Here is a 22472-nt window from a genome sequence, read left to right on the forward strand (position 1 = left end):
GTTAGATCTAGTTTATAAAATCAAGATCCTTAAGTGCTTACCTAAGAATTTCAAACTTTGGGCAACAGAAAACCATCAAAATTTTACCTTCTGTCTCGTTCATTGTTGTCTTTACAGTGCCTGGTATAATGCCTGACAAATAGTAAATACCTATATTTTAAAATAATTGTCCAGCCTGGGCAACATGGCGAAACCGCATGTCTTTTTTTTTTTTTTTTTTGAGACAGAGTCTCGCTGTCTCCCAGGCTGGAGTGCAGTGGCGTGATCTTGGCTCACTGCAAGCTCCGCCCCCCTGGTTCACGCCATTCTCCTGCCTCAGCCTCCTGAGTAGCTGGGACTACAGGCGCCCGCCACCACGCCCGGCTAATTTTTTTGTATTTTTAGTAGAGATGGGGTTTCACCGTGTTCTCCAGGATGGTCTCGATCTCCTGACCTCGTGTTCTGCCCGCCTCGGCCTCCCAAAGTACTGGGATTACAGGCGTGAGCCACCGCGCCCGGCCAAAACTGCATATCCACAAGAAATCCAAAAATTAACCTGGTGTGGTGGCACGCACCTGGGACAAATTAAACTGGCATGGTGGCATGCCCTGTAGTCCCAGCTACTCGGGAGATTGAGATGGGAGGATCACCTGAGCCTAGGGAGGTCAAGGTTGCAGTGACCATGATCATGCCACTGCCCCCCAGCCTGGGCAACAGAGCGAGATCTTGTCTCAAAACAAGCAAACAATTGTGTGTGTGCAATAAATAAATGGTTGGATTGATGAAAGAGAATAACATGATTAGATTTTTATTTTACAAGGATTAATCTGTCAGCTCTCAAGGATGGAATAGAGGAGAGGGATGTTGGAGGGTGTAGGTGCCCATCAACAACTTAGCAGGGGCTACCAATCTAATCTCCCTACTTCCTTCACATAAGAATCAAAATGATCTTTTAAAAATATATATCAGACATATACTTTCCCTGCTTATGGCCGTTCAGGATGAAATCCAAACCTTTAACAAGGCCAAGCACGGCTGATTCCGACCACTACTCACTCTGGTATCTTTCTTTTTTGAGACAGTCTCACTCTGTTGCCGAGGCTGAAGTACAGTGGCTCAATCTCTGCTCACAGCAAACTCCGCCTCCCGGGTTCAAGTGATTCTCCTGCCTCAGCTTCCTGAGTAGCAGGGACTACAGGCATGTACCATCACACCCGGCTAATTTTTGTATTTTTAGTAGAGACAGGGTTTCACCATGTTGGCCAGGCTGGTCTCAAGCTCATGACCTCAAGTGATCATCCGCCCCAGCCTCCCAAAATGCTGGGATTTCAGGTGTGAGCCACTTGCCCAGCCCACTCTCATCTCTTAGGTGCATTCTGTGTCCCTCTCACTTTGCTTCAGTCACACTGACAGCTTTTCTGTTCCTTGAATGTCCCAAGCTGTGTGCTACATTAGGGGCTTTACACATGCTGTTTCCTCTACCTGGAACACCCATCCTCCATTTTTTTCATCCAGTACACTTCTATTTGCCTTTCCAATATCTTATTTTATTTATTTATTTTTGAGTGGATAATATATATATATATATTATCCACATATATATATATGGAACAGATTTTAAAAGGTGCAAAGGAATGTAAGTAACTCTCTTGCCTTTCTAGCTGCTTCCCCCCCACTATCCCCCCTGGGGTTAACCACTATTATAATTCTCTTCTGAATTCTGGTTTCAGTTAAAATCTCATTTTTTCAAAGAGGCCTTCCCTGATATTCTATTCTAAAAATAGGTCTGTTGTATCACCACAGCCCTCCCTGTACTTTTTGTTTTCATCACTTATCAGAATTTGTAATTACTTTTTTTAGGAGAGAGGGTCTCGCTCTGTTGCCCACACTGGAGGACAGCAGCACGATAATAGTTCACTGCAGCCTTGAACTGGGCTCAAGCAATCCTCCCACCACAGCCTCCTGAGTAGCTAGTGCTATAGGCACATGCCACCATGCCCAGCTAATTTTTTTTTTTCTTTTTGTAGAGACAGGGTCTCTTCTACGTTGCCCAGGTGGTCTTAAACTCCTGGCCTCAAGTGATCCTCCTGCCTCAGCCTCCCAAAGTGCAGAGATTACAGGCATGAACTACCACACCTGTCTACAATTTGTAATCTTATATTTACTTTGTGACTATTAGTCTAATGATTCTCTCCTCCCACTAGACTATAATCTCCATAAGCAGAGTTTTGTTGGCCTTGTCCCTAACCCTTTGCACAGTGCCTGGGATATCATTAGTACTCAATAATTAAGCCCTTCCTAAGCCTTGCCTGTTTCTCTAAGCTCATCTCTTGCCACCTTGATCCTCTTGCTCTACTTTAAAATTCTCTCTGGCTCTTTCTCTGCCTATACCATGTTTTCTCCTAACTCCTACTTATCCTTCAAGTTTTACTTAAAAGCCACTCTAAGAATCCTTTCCTGGCACTCAAGTTCATCTTAAGTGCCCCTCCCATGTACAGTGCTTATCATAGACAGCCCTTATCACCTTGCATTGGTATTAGTGTCTGTCTTCCTAGGTGGCAAGTTCTGTATTGCAGAGACTTAGTCTTTGTTCATTGTTATACCCCCAGCTTCTAGGACAATGCATGGTACCTATCAAGCCTGCCATGGATATTGGGTTGGCTGTACACTGCACAACTCTGGTGTGTGCCATTCATATGGTTGTGCGGTATAATTGTTGCTGCCTACCCTGATATTAATAAATAGTTGTTGAATGGATGATCATACTTTGGAGAGTTCAGTGCTTTTTAGGAGGTCTTGAGTCATAATAAAATCTTCTTCGATGAGATTCATTTTCAAGATCCTGGCCTGAGGATCACTGTATACCCATCAAAGAGATTTGGTTATCAGCTCCATGGGTGGGTCCTCAGGTTGGAGAGTCTAGAGCCCAAAGTCACAAAAGGTCAAAGGTCTTAGATTCAGAGAGATGAAACTGGGGCAGCAGTCAGGAAGATACCTTGGTTATATTCTGTGCTCTTTGGGAACCTCTGGCCAAAAATACCTCCCTATTCCTTACATGGTAAACTCTTACTCTGCTTTCAAGAATGTAGCTGTTTCCTCATCTGAACCTATTCCCCTGCACCCTGCACCCCCACCCCAAAGGCAAAGTTAGTTTTTTCTTCCTCTGAGCACCTATGACCTTGCTCACGTGTCCATTAAAGTACTCAGTACACCGTAAGATGATTGTCTGCTTTCCCATCTTCTTTTCATAGTATACCTCGAGTATCTCAAGGGTAAGTAGCATATTTTGTCTTTGTAACTGTCTCAGTGTCTATACAGTTATTGGCATGTAATTGTAAATGTGGACTAATGCATATCGTGGAAGGGATCCATGATATTTCTGGGTTGTCTTGATGAAATAGTGTGGATTGCAAATGTGGGGAAGTTCTCTGAAGCCAGGACTGTCTCTGATAGGCCTCACACAGAGCAAACCTGCTTGGAAGCCCATTTTAGAAAAGAGAGGCCTAAGAAAACTTTCACTTGATGTCACTTAGATCAGGAATCCCCAAACCCCAGGCCATGGACCAGTAAGTGGTCTGTGACCTGTTAGGAACCAGGCCACACAGCAGGAAATGAGGGGCAGGTGAGCCAGGGAAGCTTCATCTGTATTTACAGCCCCTCCCAGCCACTCCCCATCACTCAAGTTATCACCTGAGCTCTGTCTCCTCTCAGATCAGCTGTGGTATTAGATTCTCATAGGAGCATGAACTCTTTTGTGAACTGCACATATGAGGGATCCAGGTTGAGCACTACTCCTTATGAGAATCTAATGCCTGATGATCTGTCACTGTCTCCCATCACCCCCAGATGGGACTGTCTAGTTGCAGGAAAACAAGCTCAGGGCTCCCACTGATTCTACATTATGGCGAGTTGTACAATTATTTCATTATATATTACAATGTAATAATAATATAAATAACATACACAATAAATGTAATACGCTTGAATCATCCCCAAACCACTTCCCCATTCCTCACATCTGTGGAAAAATTGTCTTCCATAAAATTGGTCCCTAGTGCCAAAAAGGTTGGGGACTGCTGACTTAGACTTCTTCACACCATCTTGTGTTTAGTACCCCACAGAGTGGTGACCCTGAAGAAATGAGGGCAGGACCACAGCAGCTTGAAGATCCCTCTTCAAGGAAGGACTTGCTGCCCATATCTTGATGCCATATACACATACATATAGATACACACACATACACATGTTATCCTTTAACCCTCTTTATTATCCTCATTTATAAATAAAGAAGAAATAGTAGCTCAAAAAAATTTGGTGAAAGTAACCAGAAAGAAACAGGTAGGACTTCTATTTAAACTCAGGTCTATCTGACTGAACAGCCTGTGTCCATAACCACTAGGTTGTAACACTTGATTTCTAGAATACAAAAATCTAGCTAGACCTGATCAGATTTCAGTTTCTTATCTCTACCCTATCTTTTCTTTTCTTTTTTTTTTTTTTTAATTTAGAGACAGGATCTCCTTATGTTGCCTATGCTGAAGTGCAGCAGCTATTTGCACTACAGCCTCAAACTCCTGGTCTCAAGCAATCCTCCTGCCTCAGCCTTCTGAGTAGCTGGGACTACAGACACATGCTACCACTATGGCTATCTGGGTCTACCACAATGTATATGTATATAAAGACCCCCCCTTTTTTTTTTGAGACGGAGTCTGGGTCTGACACCCAGGCTGGAGTGCAGTGGCATGATCTCGGCTCACTGCAGCCTCCACCTCCCGGGTTCAAGAGATTCTCCTGCCTCAGCCTCCTGAGTAACTGGGATTACAGGCGTGCACCACCATGCCCAGCTAATTTTTGTATTTTTAGTAGAGATGGGGTTTCACCATGCTGGTCAGGCTGGTTTTGAACTCCTGACTTCGTGATCTGCCTGCCTCAGCCTCCCAAAGTGCTGGGATTACAGGCGTGAGCCACTGCACCTGGCCAAGACCCTATTTTTTTAATCCAGTAGTAGCATACCTACATACTGTTCTACACTTTTGGTTTTGGTTTTTGTTGTTGTTCACTTAACGGTATTTGTTGGAGGCTGTTTTCAGATTAGCACAAATAAATTAAGTTAGATGTTTTGTAAAACTTTATGGCCAGGCGCGGAGGCTCACGCCTGCAATGCCAGTACTTTGGGTGGCCGAAGTGGGCGGATCATGAGGTCAGTTTGATACCAGCCTGATCAACATGGTGAAACCCCGACTCTACTGAAAATAGAAAAATTAGCTGGGCGTGGTGGCGTGTGCCTGTAATCCCAGCTACTCAGGAGTGAACTGGAGGCGGAATTGCATGACTGAGACACCACTGCACTCATCCTGGTTACAGAAGAACTCTACTCAAAAACCAGAACAAACAAACAAAAAAAAACTTTATGGAACTCTATGCTTTTCCTCTTTGCTGGCTATTTTTGCTGCCTGTCTCTCTATATAGTCACAGTTAGAAAACTTCAAAAGGGAAGGGGAAAGGATTTTTTTTTTTTTTACCAAAAGAAAAAAAGAAAACCTCAAAAGGATTATTGTCTGTTGAGGAACAAGAAGAGATGAGAGCCCTCTGAGAATGTATTTTACCCCTTACTGCCAGTGGCTTTATCAGGAGAGAATTTCTCAAAGAAAGATGAGTAGTGGGGATCGCGCATATTCTGAGGCAAAAGGAGAGGAGAATAAGGGGCAAACTGAGAATCAGTCCAGGATCAAGAAATATCTATGGCTCCTTAAACCAACAACAGATCAGCTACCACCAAATCTTCCCAGTCCTGCAGTGGAGAATTTTCCCCCTCAAATCATCTGCTGTTCTCAGAGGAGCTTAGAAAGAGGTTTTAATATAGTTATTGTATGTTAAGGAAATTAGCATTTCTGTTATGTATGCTTTGTACTTGTCATCTATTCCTTTACTTATTTCGTGTTGAACAGAAGTTTTAACTTTTTATATAGCTAAGTTTATTAATATTTGATTTCTAGATTTTGTTTCATGCTTAGAAAGATCTCCGAGATTATTTTTAAAAATCCTGTTACCTTGTTTTATATATGTGTGTGTGTGTGTGTGTGTGTGTGTGTATTTTTTTTTTTTTAAATTTGTAGTCCAGGCTAGGCGTGGTGGCTCACACCTGTAATCCTGGCACCCTGGGAGGCTGAGATGGAAGGAGCTCCAGACCAGCTTGGGCAATACAGCAAGCCTCCGGCTCTACAAAAAATAAAAAATATTAGCTGAGTATGGTAGCACATGCCTGTAGTCCCAGCTACTTGGGGTCAGGGGGTGGGGCGTGGGCCGAGGCAGGAGACTGTCTTGTACCCAGGAGGTCGAGGCTGCAATGAGCTATGAGATGGCATTACATCCCAGCTTGGGTGACAGAGCAAGACCCTGTCTCTTAAAAAACAACAATAATAGCAACAACAAAAAAATAGGTTGGTCTTATTTTCTCTCTTTTAGGTGGAATTCTACTAAGTACCAGTCAGCCCTACAAGACAAAGCCCACTCACGGCATTGGAAAGTACAAGCACTTAAAGCAGAAGAGGTAAGGGGCAGGGGGAGTCTTTGGAAAAGGATAATGTGCAGCTTTTGCAAAAACCTGAAGATCAGATATGTATAGTTTTGATAATATTGGAGCTAGAAATGATAGAGTTGCCCCTCAATCCTTGCCAGTTATTAATCTGGAATTTCCAGACTGGAGATGTTTCTACCAACTTCCAATCTTATCCCTAGGCCAGGTTATAATAGTAAAAAGCAAATGGTTTTAATTTTTTTTTTTTTTTTTTTTGAGACAGGGTCTTGCTCTGTCACCTAGGCTGCAGTGCACTGCATGATCACGGCTCACTGTAGCCTTGATCTCCTGGGCTCAAGCGATCCTCCCACCTCAGCCTCCCAAGTAGCTGGTACTACAGGCTCTTGCCACCATGCCCACCTAATTAAAAATGTTTTTTTTACAGAGACAGGGTCTTACTGTATTGCCCAGGCTGGTCTCAAGCTCCTGGCCTCAAGTGATCCTCCTGCTTCAGCCCCCAGTAGCATAGGGATTACAAGCATGAGCCACCATGGCTGGCCTGATTTTATTATTTGTAATACTTAAAAAAAAATCTTCCTAGTAGTGTACTTACTTCAGTATGGACCTCATAATGGAAATGATAATTCAGTTTAGTTGAGTGAATGAGTTGTGGCAAGTAGAGGTAGATTGATATTTTCAGCCATATAACTGATCCTTTTTTGTTTGTTAGTTTTTTTGAGATGGAGTCTTGCTCTGTTGCCCAGGCTGGAGTGCAGTGGCGTGATCTCAGCTCACTGCAAACTTTGCCTCCCGGTTTCAAGCTGTTCTAGTGCTTCAGCCTCCCAAGTGGCAGGGATTATAGGTGTGCGCTGCCACACCTGGCTAATTTTTGTATTTTTAGTAGAGGTGGGGTTTTACCATGTTGACCAGGCCAGGTCTTGACTCCTGACCTCAAGTGATCTGCCTGCCTTGACCTCCGAAAGTGCTGGCATAACTGATTCTTACTGTATTTTCTTTTCTCTTTTGTTTTTTTTTTTTTGAGACGGAGTTTCACTCTTATTGCCCAGGCTGGAGGGCAATGGCACGATCTCGACTCACCGCAACCTCCACCTCCGCCTCCTGAGTAGCTCGGATTACAGGCATGCGCCACCACACCTGGCTAATTTTGTGTTTTTAGTAGAGACAGGGTTTCTCCATGTTGGTCAGGCTGGTCTCAAACTCCCGACCTCAGGTGATCTGCCTGCCTCAGCCTCCCAAAGTGCTGGGATTACAGGCATGAGCCACCGAGCCTGGCCTCTTATTGTATTTTCAAATCTAAAATAGGCCGGGTGTGGTGGCTCACACCTGTAATCCCAGCACTTTGGGAAGCTGAGGCAGGCAGATCTCTTGAGGTCAAGAGTTCAAGACCAGCCTGACCAACATGGCAGGAACCCCGTCTCTACTAAAAATACAAAAATTAGCTGGGTGGCGTGTGCCCGTAATCCCAACTACTCAGAAGGCTGAGGCACGAGAATTGCTTGATCCCAGGAGGTGGAGGTTGCAGTGAGCTGAGATCACACCACTGTACTCTAGTCTGGGCAACAGTTTGAGACTCTGTCTCAAAAATAAATAGATAAATAAATTATGTGCCTCTTGAATCCTTTATCACAGGTAAGTGGATATTAGTTCTAAGTATTATGAAATTATTTAGCCCATTTCTTTGGCTCCAGTTAGATTTATGTGTGCGTGCAGAGGATTTTCTGTTGGGGTGGATACAGCATGCAAGGTATAAGATCTGGCTTTCAATCTCAAGCCTGTCACTTCCTGCAAACAGTACAGTGGGGGAGATTTTGGGGAGACTTCAACATCTCTTGGTTCTTTAGCTTATTTTAATGCTCCCACACAACCACACATATTTCCTATTTACCTCTCGCTTCTTGGCAAGGTCCAATTCCACTGAATTTGGGCCTTAGAAGCCACTAACCTTGCCGTGTTCTTCTGAGCTCATCCTTACAGTAAAGAATTTCAGGAGAAGAACATTACCACTTATCAGGCCTGTATTAGGCAGGCTCCCAGCAGGAAACAAATGCCCTACTAAAATTGTTCCTTTGTAGTGGGAAGTCTACTGAAGTAGGAACAAGGAAACTTGTGTTCTAGGCTTGGTTCTGCTGCTTTTCTGCCTTGTGATTTGGGTAAGTCAACCTTCCCTGTCTAGGCATGGCGGGTCCTGAAATTATATGTAAAATGTTTGTTGTAGGTGAATTTTTCTGGGAAGAGAGTCCATAGTTTTTATCAGACTTTTCACAAAGGTTGAGAAATTCTGGATTAGAATATCTCTAAGACTAGAATTTCAACTTGTATGTCATGTAACTTCACGATGCTGTGCAATATTTATTGAATATCTATTATGTGCTAGGAACTCTTGATGCCTTGCCTATTCGAGTGAGTTGCAAAATAATTCTTTTTTTTTTTTTTTTTTTAAATAGCATCTCTCTGCCGCATAGGCTGGAGTGCAGTGGTGCAATCTCGGCTCACTACAACCTCTGCCTCCTGGGCTCAACAGATCCTCCCGTCTCAGCCTCCTGAGCAGCTGGGACTACAGGCATGCACCACCACACCCAGCTAATTTTTGCATTTTTTTTGTAGAGACAGTATTTTGCCATGTTGCCCAGACTGGTCTCGAACTCCTGAGCTCAAGTGATACACCTGCCTCAGCCTCCCAAAGAGCAAGGAATACAAAGATGAGCCACCATGCCTGGCAAGCAAAATAATTTTACAAAATGGATGAACAAGACATGGTTCATTCTCATAGGGAGCTGTTAAACCAACAGAGATAAGACAGAGACAGTATACTTCCAGGAATAAAGTGACAAGTGCTAAAAGGAAGATACAAAGCGCTATTAAAAATTCGGAAGGAATGATTTACACCCTTTTGGAGTTGTGACACCTTAAATTATTGAAGTTGTTTTATTTTGAGATATCCCCCCCCTTTTTTTAAATACTAAGCATTCTTTTATTTGCTGACACCATTACAAAAACATTACATTTGCAACAAAAAAGTGTTTTCTTCAGTTGAAGTCAGAGGCAGTTACTTCCCAAAATATTAAGTAAAACAGTGTACATCAGTGAGACATCCCCCTTCTAAAAGTCCCACATAAAATAGTGGGAAATAAAATTAGTTTTGTTTGAGGGGGACTTTTTTGGCTGTTTTACAAAAATGTCTTAGAATCTTCTCTCTCAGATAATTTTCTGCATATGTCATGCTCTGACCCACTCCATTAACGTGGTATAAAAGGAAGCTTAATGCCATCTGTATCCCACTTCCTCTCCAGCCTCTTCTCCACTCTCCTGGATACCACACTTCAACTGTATTGGGCCTCTTGTTTTTCCTCCAAGTCATTATACTTTTTCAAGGCTCACAAGCTGTTCTGTCTACTTGGAAGACCTCCCATTCTTCACCTGGCTAATTCGTCTTCAACCTTTAAATTTCAGTGAGAAAGCAGGGTGAGGAGGGACACAAACAAATTTATCCTTCTAAGAAACCTTCCTGGATTCCCTGCACTGAGTTAGTTTTCTTTCTTTTTTTTTTTTTAAATTTGAGACACGGTCTCACTCTGCTGCCCAGGCTGGAATGCAGTAGTGTGACCATGGCCCACTGCCCCTTGAATGCCTAGGTTCAAGTGATAGTAGCTGGGACTACTTGGTGGCACATGCCACCAAGCCTGGCTAATTTTTAGAAATTTTTGTAGAGATGGGGTCTCACTATAGTGTCCATGCTAGTCTTCCAGTCCTGGGTTCAAGTGATCCTCCCACCTTGGCCTCCCAAGGGCTGGGATTACTGGTGGGAACCACCATGCCCAGCCCTGAGTTGCTTTTCTTACCATGAACTGCCAGAGTTCTTGTGCGTCCTCTGTCCTAGGAAAACTGCTCTATGTTTTAATCATCTGAGTGTTTTTGTTGTTTTTGTTTTTGAGACAGGTTCTCGCTCTGTCACCCAGGCTGGTCTTGAACTCCAGAACTTAGGTGATCCACCTGCCTCAGCCTCCCAAAGTACTAGGATTACAGGAGTGAGCCACCGCACCTGGCCTTAACTGTCTGTTTTGATGACTATGTTCCCTTTTAAATTACGAGGTCCCTAAGGGTAGAAGTCTTATTTTTCTTCATATCCTTAGTGTTCAGCACAGGGCCTGGCATCAAGGAGAAGACAGTAAATATTGATTGAGCTGAACTGAAATGTGGTTATTGGAGCTGCCCTGTGGTTTTATAAATCAGATTTCTCAAATATAACCCACTATCTGCAAACACCTGGCTCCAGATGACCTTGGTTGCTTGAATGGATTGGATGCTCCCTTTGTTTAGGGCTGTAGGCTTTTCTCTGATGTTATTCAGTGTCCCAGAGTGGCTAGTACAGTAGTGCTGGATACTGGAGTGAGTTGCTCTAGCCTCCTGGCTTCCTGCACGGGACAGCACAGTGAAAGCTTTCATCCACCACCTTACAGAGGCTCTGTCCTGAGTTCCTGTCTCTTATCCCTCTGGGGAACTGGACTAGTTAAACTAGATGGAATCTTTTGTGCCCTCCTTTCTTTCTTTCCCTAAGCCTAGAAAAAAATAAGTTGGCCAGATTCCCATTTATTCCTCTCTGGGTCTCAGTCTGGCCCCTCTACTCTTGCGAGCCCAACATCCCTAAGAATAAATTCTCATGCTCATGCATAAAGTATCCAACCCTTGTCCCATTTCTGCTGGTATAATCCCTTCATTCCTCCTTCAGTCTTATGACTTACGCATCTTGGGAAGGAAAGGACGGTATCTACTTCATCTCAGCTTTCCTTGTTAATACCGTTTTTATCTCTTTCTTTTCTTTTTTTTTTTTGAGACAGAGTCTTGCTCTGTTGCCTAGGCTAGAGTGCAATGGCGCGATCTCGGTTGACTGCAACCTCCGCCTCCTAGGTTCAAGCAATTCTCCTGCCTCAGCCTCCTGAGTAGCTGGGATTACAGGCACACGCCACCAGGCCCGGCTAATTAGAGATGGGGTTTCACCATATTGGTCAGACTGGTCTCAAACTCCTGACCTCGTGAACCCCCCGCCTCGGCCTCCCAAAGTGCTGGGATTACAGGCATGAGCCACTGTGCCTGGCCCTCATTTTTATCTTTTAAAAATTTTGTTATTATTTTTTTCCAGAAATGAGGTCTTGCTCTGGTGCCCAGGCTGGAGTGTAGTGGCACAATAAAAACTAACTGCAGCCTTGAACTTCTGGGCTCAAGCGATCCTTCTGTCTCAGCCTCCCAAGTAGCTGGGACTATAGGCACATGCCACCACATCTGACTAGTTTTTTAAAATATTTTTTTCCTTCCTTCCTCCCTTCCTTCCGTCTCTTTCTTTCTTTTCTTCCCTCTGTGGCCCAGGCTGGACTCTGCTCGCCTTGCTGCAGACTCCCTGCCTCCGGCTCCCATGATTCTCCTGCCCCGGCCTGCGGGCTGCCTGGGCTTGCCGGCGCGCGCCACCACTGCTGCCTGCTTTTTCTCCTTTGGCTGGAGGCGCAGTTTCGCCATGTTGGCCAGGCTGCTCTCCAGCTCCTGACCCCGAGTGCTCTGCCCGCCTCGGCCTCCCGAGGTGCTGGGACTGCAGACAGAATCTCGCTCGCTCGGTGCTCAGTGTTGCCTGGGCTGGAGTGCGGTGGCGTGGGCTTGGCTCGCTGCAGCCTCCGCCTCCCAGCTGCCTGCCTTGGCCTCCCAGGGTGCTGGGATTGCAGCCTCTGCCCGGCCGCCCATCGTCTGGGAAGTGAGGAGCGCCTCTGCCCAGCCGCCCATCGTCTGGGAAGAAGTGAGGAGCGCCTCTGCCCGGCCGCCCCGTCTGGGAAGAAGTGAGGAGCGCCTCTGCCCAGCCGCTCTGTCTGGGAGGAAGTGAGGAGCGCCTCTGCCCGGCCGCCCATCGTCTGGGAAGTGAGGAGCATCTCTGCCCGGCCGCCCCGTCTGGGAAGAAGTGAGGAGCGCCTCTGCCCGGCCGCCCCGTCTGGGAAGATGTGAGGAGCGCCTCTGCCCGGCCGCCCCGTCTGGGAAGAAGTGAGGGGCGCCTCTGCCCGGCCGCCCCGTCTGGGAAGTGAGGAGCGCCTCTGCCCGGCCGCCCCCTCCGGGAAGTGAGGAGTCCCTCTGCCCGACCACCACCCCGTCTAGGAAGTGAGGAGCAACGCCCCGTCTGGGAAGTGAGGAGCGCCTCTGCCCGGCCGCCCCGTCTGGGATGTGGGGAGGGCCTCTGCCTAGCTACCCCGTCTGAGAGGTCTACCACGGAGGCCAGAAGCAATGTGGGGGCTGGACGTGGTGGCTCACGCCTGTAGTCCCAGCACTCTGGGAGGCCAAGGCAGGTTGATCGCTTGGGGCTGGGAGTTCGAGACCAGCCTGGCCAACATGGCGAAACATATGAAAAATACAACAGACAAACCAACCAACCCAGCGACAACAAAACAGGTCACTTAGAAAATTGGAATTGTACCATGGAACTTCATAATAGATTCTCTGGGAGCAGACGAGAAGCATCATCTTAAAACCACAGCTCTTGCCAGTACATTTTTCTTTACAACTAGTTTTTGATACAACTGCACTGAAGTGTTATTCTTGATGTTGAGCTTTCTTCTTTTAGAAGCATATTGCGCGGCTACATTTTGTTAAAAAAAAAGTATGATCTTACGCTACTTCATTGTGACTGGAAGACTGCTGGAGAATTCAGAAAGTATATAGTATTTCTGTGTTAGAGCAAGTTGGCTTTGTAGCACATTTTACAAATGTGTGGCATTGAATATTGCACAGTGATGGAGTGGGAGGCAGATTTCCAGAGTTAATCCAAAATAAAATTAATCTGTCATTGATTGCCTAAAAAAAAATTAAATAAATAAATAAATAAATAAATAAATAAATAAATAAATAAAAGATGGCTGGGCGTGGTGGCTCACGCCTGTAATCCCAGCACTTTGGGAGGCCAAGGTGAGTGGATCACTTGAGGTCAGGTGTTGGAGACCAGCTTGGCCAACACGATGAAATCCCATCTCTACTAAAAATGCAAAAATTAGCCGGGTGTAGTTGTAGGCGCCTGTAATCCCAGCTACTTGGGAGGCTGAGGCAGGAGAATTGCTTGAACCTGGGAGGCAGAGGTTGCAGTGAGCCGAGATAGCGCCAGTGCACTCCAGCCTGGGCGATAGAGCAAGACTCCACTTCAAAAAAAAAAAAAAAAAAAATATATATATATATTTATTTATTTATTTTAGAGACAGAGGTCTTGCTCTGTTGCTCAGGTTGGTCTCAAAATCCTGGTGTCAAGTGATCCTCCCAACTCGGCCTCCCAAATCGCTGAGATTATAGGCATGAGCCACCACGCCCAGTTCCATTTTTTATCTTCACACCTTATCATGTCAAGCTGTGAGCTATTTTAGGGTAAGAACCATATGTCTTCTACACGTCGAGGCTTCCCACAGTCTCCAGCACGGTGTTAAGCATGGAACAAGCACAGAGTAAAGACTGAAGACTGAGATAAAGAAGGGATAAACAGAGGGTGTTGGAGACCAACAGCATCAAGAGGTGGGGACTTAGTGGGCAACCTGTGGGATACCAGGCAGGGTCTTGTAGGCCAAGAGGATATAAGGGAAAGGGTTTTGAGACGTAGGGGCTGGTAGAAGGACACGGCCCGGTGTGGTGGCTCACGCCTGTAATCCCAGCACTTTGGGAGGCTGAGGCGGACGGATCACCTGAGGTCAGGAGTTTGAGACCAGCCTGGCTAACATAGTGAAACCCCATCTCTACTAAAAATGCAAAAATTAGCCGGCATGGTGGCAGGCGCCTGTAATGAGAATCGCCTGAACCTGGGAGGTGGAGGTTGCAGTGAGCCGAGATCATGCCACTGCACTTCAGCCTGGTTGAGAGAGTGAGACTCCATCTCAAAAAAAAAAAAAAAAGAAAGAAAGACATAGATAAACAGGACCTGGTGAAGGAAGAGGAAGACTAGGGTGGTCTTGGCTTACCATAGATGACATCCTGCTGCTTCACCACCTCCTTTTTTTGCTGCTGCAGGAAGCTGCTGTCCACAGCAAGGCTCCAGCAGTCAGCTGCAAAGTCCTTCTCATCCATCTCAAAGTCACTCATCAGCTCGTTGTAGATTACCTCTGCTGGACATCTGCAGGACAAGCAACTCAGAGGTCTTGAGTTCCCTTCCCTGGGTCCCTGGCCCTTCTCTAGATCCCTTCCCTCCTTGCCCTTCCAGGCTACTCCCACCAGCCGCTCATCCCCAGCCCCTCTTCACCTTCCTCAGGGCTCCCCTGGGCCCAGGCCTGCTCACCTTCATCAATGAGGGATTCCACGGATACGGTTTGGTTCTGCATGTTGAGGGAGTCTGTGGACTGTGAGAGGATCCAGCGCAGCCCCGGGGGAGACTCATCATTGAAATGTCTGAAGAAAGTGGAGGTTGTCTGCATCACCCCCAGTTGGGCAAAAGATCCCTTCCCAGGTAGGGAACCAAAGCCAGGATCCAAGAGGCGGTCCCCCTAAGTTCTTATTTGTCTGTCTACAGTTCTGAACTCAGGGATGGAAAGGGACCTCTCAGCACCCCCTTGGTCTCCACTGCCACACTCTCTGGCTGCCCCTTTCCCAAAATAGAGGCTCACCCAGCAATGTTGGTGGTGGAAACACTCTTGGCTAAAGACAAGGGGGAGCGGCCATGGCAGGAGCCTAGGAGGGACTGTGGAAGCTGTCGGAGGGGTAGATGGCTGAGCTTGGCCGCTCCCAGATGGTTGTTGTGGGGGAGAGATGCCCAGCAGACAAACATCAGACTCTGGTGCTTCCCAGGATTGAGGCCTCCCAGGCTCCTCAGTGAGGAATGAGGCATCCTCTCACTCCACCTCAGCCCCTCTAGTCAAGAAAGATGATAATGAGAATGCTACCTTACATTTGTGTCATACTCTAATGTTCATAAAGAGCTTTTTCTTATCTCCTCCCTGACATAAGCCTATAAACAAACAGGAGCTCAGAAAGGCAAAAAGACTTGTCCAGGGTGACTTGGGTAATGGCTAGTCATGGCTCTGCTCTTTATACCTAAGGGCCATGCTCTTTCTGTTACATCAAAGCTGTCTGAATTGACACTTGACAGCTACTACCAACACTCCCAAAATGCAGTGTAAATAACTGATAAAAATGCAGGCTGTGGCCAGGCTCAGGCGACCACCCATCCCCAGCCCTCATCCCCATTCGGACTCTCCCCTCCTGCCTCTAAGTTCAAGAGTCTGAACCATCCCTTAGGCCCCCACTGTCTGCTTCCAATTGAGAAGAGGAAGGTGCTGTGCCTGGGAACAACCTTAGTGGGGCAGCAGAGCCCATGGGTGGGGCAGCAGAGCCCATGGGTCGAGCAGCCTGGGGTCCAGGGTCTTAGGGGACCTCCTCCACTCCCCAACTACTCACTCTTACTTCGAAGAGAGACGGACTGCAAGGCAGTGTTGTTCTTCAGCAGGGCCGCTTTCTGTTGCTGTGAGACAGAGAGCAGGAGAGAGATACCAAGAATGGCTGTCACCCAAGGATCACCCCCAGAGGCATGGGGCAAGAGCTAGGTGGCCTGCCCCCCCTTAGGAGAAAGCTGGCACTATGGTTAAGGGGATCAGGGTGATTGAGCCCAGTGCTGCGGGGACATGTCTGCAGCAACAGGCCTGGCCTACTTGGGGCCTGAGGCCTGGGGTTGAGGGTCTGGGCTGCCCCTTGGTGAGGAGGTGGGTGGTGAGAAACACAGGGTAGGGAATGAATGGAAAAGGCATGAGGGTACCGCACACTCACTACCCTCTCCCCCAGCCCTCTGCCCTCCCTGCCGTCTCACCTTCTGCTTGACCTTGGTACAGCTGGCGAGGGTGTCTTTACAGCGGTTGTGGATAGTCACGTTACAGGCTGGGAGGGTGGGGTAGAGAGGGTGAAGGGAGGGCCGGGTGGTACAGGAGGGGACACACCCACATGCAGACACCCATCTCCTCCTGGCCACGCAGTCCTCGGGGACTCTCCCCCCCTTCCCCGACTTCTGGGCCATTACCACGCCCCAGTCCCTCTCCTCCCACCTCCCTCTTCCTTCAAGAAGGAAATGAAGTGAGAGGGTATAGGTGCTGAATGAAATTAAACAATCAAGTGGGATGGGCAATCCTGACCCCCAGGTGGCCTGAAGGGTGGACCAGAGGGGAGCAGGGGTCACTGGCTGCCAGAGATGAGCTCAAGAAGCATGAAGGTGGTTGCAAATGGCAGATGGAAGAGAGGACTCCCACAGAACAGAAGATGGCACAGAAGCAGCCGGGATGGGGGCTAGGGGCAGAGGGGAAAGTTACATTCCCTGAGCTTTTATAATAGTAAATGTTCCACATTTACTTAATCCTAACCACCCCTGGAGGGAGGTTCAGTTATCCTCATTTCATGTATGAGGAACCTGTCCTGGAGTGGCTAAATCATCCATCAGAGGTCACGTGGCTAGTGGGAGAGCTGGGGTTTACACTCCGGTGGGCCTGAATCCAAAGGCCGTGCTCCTTCCCTTGTACCACATGCCCTGGACTCTGGCTGGGCCTCAGCAGCTCCAAGGCTGATGGCTCTAGTGGTAAAGAAGGGACAGGCAACTCCCCACCGAGCCTGGCCTTCTCTCTTCCAGGCCCAGGGAGTCCTGTTCCCCCAACTCAGGCAAATCCACAGCTCCCACACTCCATCTGCTTCTCCGCCATCCTCCACCCCACCTTGCCATAGGGTAGGAGAGAAGAAGAAAGGAGGATTCGCTGAGCTTAGGCACTGGGACCCCGGCCGTACCCTTCCCAGACATGCCCTCAGCTCCTGGCCCTCTCCAGCTTCCCCTCCCCCATCCAACACCACCGGAAACTCTGCTAACTCTTTCAGACAATACCCAGCACCACACTCACTTCCACAAATACAAGGCAAACAGGGTGGAGCAGAGGGGGCAGACAGAAGTGGGGGTTGCAGCTGCCCCCACCCCCCTGGAGCTCCCTTCTCCTACCCCCAACACTCAGTGTCTCTGGATCGAACTCCACTTTCCACCTGCTCTCAGAATAGTGCTGCCCGCCTCCCCTGTTCCCTGGCAACAAGCCTCCGGATTGGGAATTTTGTCAGGTCTCTATAGGGATCTAGATTGGGGTTCCCTCCTCATCCTCACAACTCTAAATTGAACAGTGAGGAAAGTAGGGAGACTTCACTGTTTTTTGTTTTTTGTTTTTTTTATGAGCGGCAGCAAGCTTTATTGTGAAGAGCAAAATGACAAAGCTTCCACAGCGTAGAAGGGGACCCGAGCGGGTTGCCCATCACTGGTTCTTTCTGGGGGTTCCTTCCCCAAGTTTCATAAGGATTTACAGGCTAGAGCTTTTGTCCGCTATTCAGTAGCAGGTCACAATACCGTCAATCCTGCTCTAATCAGAGGCATCTCTGCCATAACTTCAAGAGGAATTGAGGGAGAGGGGGCAGCAGGAGCCCTCTGTCTACTGGGGAAGGAAAGAATTCCTGGCTTATACTCCCTAAAGACAGGGCTACACTCAGATGTGGACGAAGAGCAGGAATTCTAACCCCTGCCCCTCAACACACACATCCCTGCTACATTCCCTCTTTCTCACTAGAAATTTGAGATAAAGGGTCCTAATCACATCTTCTGCTTGCAACAGCAGAGATTTCAGGCTCCACCCATAGTCAATAGAAAGAAAGGGGCAAGGGGACTGTGAAATCCTGAATGCCCAGCTCTGCCCAGAAGACAGGCAGAGCCAGCTGCAAGGCTGGCAGCTTTCCACCCAGTTCCTCTATCACCCCCCACCCCACCCCCTCCACGCATACAACATTCCTGCTCCTTCTCCAATCAGTTCCCCTAACCCTTAGCAGCTGTTTGGGGAGCAAGGGGGGGTGCCTGGTGGATGACAGCTGCAAGAGGAGCCAGCAAAGCCTCCCCTCCCCCACATTCCCAGATAGTCCGGCTTATGCCATATTCCAACAGCCACCACCCCTCAGCGTGAGGACAGGGAGCAAGGGATCAAGCATCTGGCCCTGGCATTTGGACCCAGCTGGGGATCAGAGAAGACTGACCCTCATGGATCCAGGCAGAAAAAACAGATGAAAAGATCAGGGTCAGTGGGCACCGAGTCTGGGTGACTTTCAGGGTCCAAACAACTTACTTGGGCAGATGAGGGCTTCCTTGGCTGTGATGCTCTTGTTACAGGCATAGCACATGGTCATGCCTGAAAATGAGATGGTGGTGAAGAGGTGCCCATTGGTATAGCGGGCATCCTTGGCTTCCTTCATCTTCTCCTTTTCCCGGCTCTGTGGAAGGGATGAGAGGGACAGGAAGTGAGGCTGGAAAATGCCAGGGTGCCTGGAGTCCAGAGAGACAGGCTGGGGGCAGAGGCAAGGAAGAAATGCCAGCCTGAGGATGCTGGAAAGACACCAGTTCCTAAAGCAGAGCCTGCAACTGGGTGTCAGAGGCAGCTGTCCAGGAGTGACCAGGCCAGGCTCTGGGGCAGCCAGCCCAGATGGGTTCTGGGTCCCTGACCTACCTGGCCCCTGCGGCTGGGCTGCCTCCTGTTGCCACTCATCTCCCTGGCTCTAGGTCTGTGCGTCCTCACTCCACCTTCCCAGCCCTAGCTCTGCTCGCCCCCGAGCTGCTGTACTCTCTTCTCTGTGCTAGGGGGAAGATGCGCAGAGACGAGGGGAGAGCAGGTGAAGCGGAGGGTGCCAGCTCACCAGCGCTTTCCAATCTATGGGAGTTAGCTCCTCTTATAACCATGACAACCAGTGTTGGATTCCGCTGTCTCTGTGACAGTCACAGTGGGGGGAGGAGATCCCCTTATTTGATTGGATGAAGGGGGCAGAATGCCTCCCCTGCCACCCCCAACCCAGGGGTCAGGATCCCAGACCTCTAACTCTTTTCACTAACCCTCAGCCATGGCACACAGGGCCTGTCTGGGAGGCAGCATGTCCCCTACTAACCCTGAGGCAAAGGCAGCTGCCTTTGGGTCACTCTTCCACTCTGGGATCTTTAAGTAAGGAAGGTCAGCCAGCCATCTCGGTTGCTTCCAGCGGAAAATCTCTCCTGCAGTCTAACTTTTATCCCTCTCATACTACTCTCCAGAGTTAAAACCTAGGAGAGTTTCCTCTATTGCTCCTCACCCAACTGGTCTCTCCCATCCTAGGAAGTCCTTTCTGACATCTACCCTCCATCCTTCAGTGTTGATCTCCACAGAGATGGTGCACGCCTTCCTCGGAGCCTCTGAGCCGCATTTTCCATCTCTGCTGTCTCCCATTTCCCCCAGTGCCCCTGCCTCTGCAAGTGAAGTCATTCTCCCTGACCTCCAATCCGTCCCTCTTCAAGCCCCTGTGATTCCCAAAAAGCCTGAGAAGGTAAGAAGAGGGGGATATCACTCTTCCCACTATTCCAAGACCTTCCTTAGTTCTGACCTCCGATCTCTGGATTTTTCCTCTGCCCTTGGAGCAGGACTAGAAGCTGAGAAGACCACTCCCTCCAAGGTTTCCTAGCCTCTCAGAAATCAAAAATCAGGATCCAGATGGCTGAGGGTAGAAGCCCCAAGTCAGAGGACCTGGGCTGGGGACAGAGGATTACAGCTCAGCGGGAAGCACTCAGCCCGGACTCTAGGAGACCAGTACTGACTTAGCTGAGGCCACCAGGTAGCAGCTGAGAGGTGGAGGAGGGGAAGAGATGCACGGGCCTGGTGCTTGGGGCAGAAAACGGTAGAAAGAAAGGGGAAGTGTGGAGGGGTTGAGTCAACAGTGCAGGGACAGAGGGCATGGGGCTGCAGTGCCTAGGCCCAAGATCCTTCTCTTTCCTGCCTCTCTTCCGAAGCTCCAGGTTTGCCTGATGATGTCCAGAGCCCAGAGGTCTTGGGGTCAATCCCTTCTCCCCTCATGCATCCTCCCCATCCCCAATCATCCATTGTTCGCATCCTCCTCCTGTCTCCTACTCTCTCTATGTCCTCCCTTCTCCTCTCAGGGTCTCCCTCCTAGGCTCCTCCCGCTCTGCCTTCCCTTTCTCAGCCTTGCTTCTCCGCCACTGTTCTCCTCTCCCGCCCACAGCCTCTCCTCCCCTCCTCCTCACGCAGGCCAACTGCTCCTCTACCTAGGCTTATTCAGGAAGCTGAGCTGCCTCTAGCCTCGAACTCAAACCTCTAAACTGTTCTGGCCTCCTTTTTTCTATTCTGGTACCTACCTACCTGGACCACCAGAAAATACTCCCTTTGGTCTAACCTCCACCTATCTTGCGCCAAATTATACGTTTTTAGAAGTTCGAATTCAGGCTGGGTGCGGTGGCTCACACCTGTAATCCCAGCACTTTGGGAGGCCAATGCAGGAAGATCATGAGGTCAAGAGATCAAGATCATCCTGGCCAACATGGCGAAACCCCGTCTCTACTAAAAATACAAACATTAGCTGGGCGTGGTGGTGCGTGCCCGTAGTCCCAGCTACTCAGGAGGCTGAGGGAGGAGAATCGCTTGAACCTGGAAGGTGGAGTTTGTGGTGAGCCAAGATCGTGCCACTGCACTCCAGCCTGGGCAACAGAGCAAGACTCTGTAAAAAAAAAAAAAAAGAAAGAAATTATTCAAGCCAAACATCAAACTTAAACTTTTGCCATTTAATGTTTCACTCAGAAATTAAACTTTCATAACCCAGTGCAAGCTGCATAAAGAAAAAGATAATTTGGGCGGTGGCTCATGCCTATAATCCCAGCACTTTGGGAGCCCGAGGTGGGTGGATCACAAGGTCAGGAGATCAAGACCATCCTGGCTAACACAGTGAAACCCCGTCTCTACTAAAAATACAAAAAATTAGCCGGGCGTGGTGGCGGGCGCCTGTAGTCCCACCTACTCAGGAGGCTGAGGCAGGAGAATGGGGTGAACCTGGGAGGCAGAGCTTGCAGTGAGCCAAGATCGCGCCACTGCACTCCAGCCTTGGCGACGAAGCCAGACTCCGTCCAAAAAAAAAAAAAGAGTGAGAAAAACAGACAAGAAAAGCTGTTTTAAAATTCAATTCAAAACCAGATAGAACTCTCTACTTCTCTGGCAAAGAATTCCCAAAGATCCATAACTTCACTTTGTATTGTGAGATAGATATATTTTTTTTAGACAGAGTCTTGCTCTGTTGCCAGGCTGGAGTACAGTGGCATGATCTCGGCTCACTGCAACCTCCGCCTCCCGGGTTCAACTGATTCTCCTGCCTCAGCCTCCCAAACAGCTGGGACTACAGGTGCATGCCACCATGCCCAGCTAATTTTTTTTATTTTTAGTAGAGACGGGGTTTCACCATGGCCAGGATGGTCTTGATCTCTTGACCCTGTGATTCGCCCGCCTCGGCCTCCCAAAGTGCTGGGATTATAGGCGTGCACCACTGTGCCTGGCCTGTATTGATATTTTTAGGTTAATCCACATGAAAGTGTCATGAGGTCAAAAGTAGTGGAATGCTGGCAATTTCTTTACCAATAAGCACATTCCAAGGGCAAAAACCATACCTAATTATTTTTTTATTTTGCCAGTGGCTTGGCACAGATTCAAAATACAAAATGAATGCAAAAAAAAATTTATCAATTAGAAAGGAACTGGGTAAATTAACATCTCTAATACTCCCCAAAATGTACTTTTTGGGAGGATAAGAACCATACCTAAAAGGCCGGGCGCGGTGGCTCACGTCTGTAATCCCAGCACTTTGGGAGGCCGAGACAGGAGGATCACAAGGTCAAGAGACCGAGACTATCCTGGCTAACACGGTGAAACTCCGTCTCTACTAAAAATACAAAAAATTAGCCAGGCATGGTAGCAGGCGCCTGTAGTCCCAGCTACTCGGGAGGCTGAGGCAGGAGAATGGCATGAACCTGGGAGGCGGAGCTTGCAGTGAGCTGAGATCACACCACTGCACTCAAGCCCGGGTGACAGGGCGAGACTCCGTCTCAAAAAAAAAAAAAAAAAAAAAAAAAAAAAGAACCATACCTAGTCATTCATATTTTATT

At 48.2% G+C, this 22472-nt stretch overlaps 2 protein-coding genes across 6 annotated transcripts in view; both read right to left on the reverse strand.

Moving 5' to 3' along the window:
* The window catches only part of LOC116468830 (rho guanine nucleotide exchange factor 2-like), a 60260-nt gene that overhangs the window by 3077 nt on the left and 34711 nt on the right, over positions 1–22472 (reverse strand). Inside the window, exons 2-9 of one of the 5 annotated variants that reach the window (XM_058438750.1) lie at positions 20898–21040; positions 18637–18781; positions 16317–16384; positions 15911–15974; positions 15121–15364; positions 14796–14905; positions 14482–14633; positions 9419–9954 (exon numbers count right to left, since the gene is read on the reverse strand). In XM_058438750.1, the coding sequence (XP_058294733.1) occupies positions 14617–14633; positions 14796–14905; positions 15121–15364; positions 15911–15974; positions 16317–16384; positions 18637–18781; positions 20898–21040 (791 nt within the window). In that variant the 3' untranslated portion in view covers positions 9419–9954; positions 14482–14616. Of the gene's footprint in view, positions 1–208; positions 2899–5395; positions 6199–9418; positions 9955–11796; positions 13340–14481; positions 14906–15120; positions 15365–15910; positions 15975–16316; positions 16385–18636; positions 18782–20897; positions 21041–22472 lie in introns of those variants that run through there. The other 4 variants (XM_058438749.1, XM_058438746.1, XM_058438745.1 and 1 more) reach the window with 4 other exon arrangements.
* Positions 21905–22472, reverse strand: part of LOC116467870 (olfactory receptor 1S1) — a 3835-nt gene continuing 3267 nt past the window's right edge. The window contains exon 3 of the mRNA XM_032151511.2: positions 21905–21939. Coding sequence (XP_032007402.2) covers positions 21905–21939 — 35 coding nt within the window. The remainder of the gene's footprint in view (positions 21940–22472) is intronic.

This window comes from Hylobates moloch, unplaced genomic scaffold (assembly GCF_009828535.3).
Source record: "Hylobates moloch isolate HMO894 unplaced genomic scaffold, HMol_V3 SCAFFOLD_5, whole genome shotgun sequence".
Lineage (NCBI taxonomy): Eukaryota > Metazoa > Chordata > Mammalia > Primates > Hylobatidae > Hylobates > Hylobates moloch.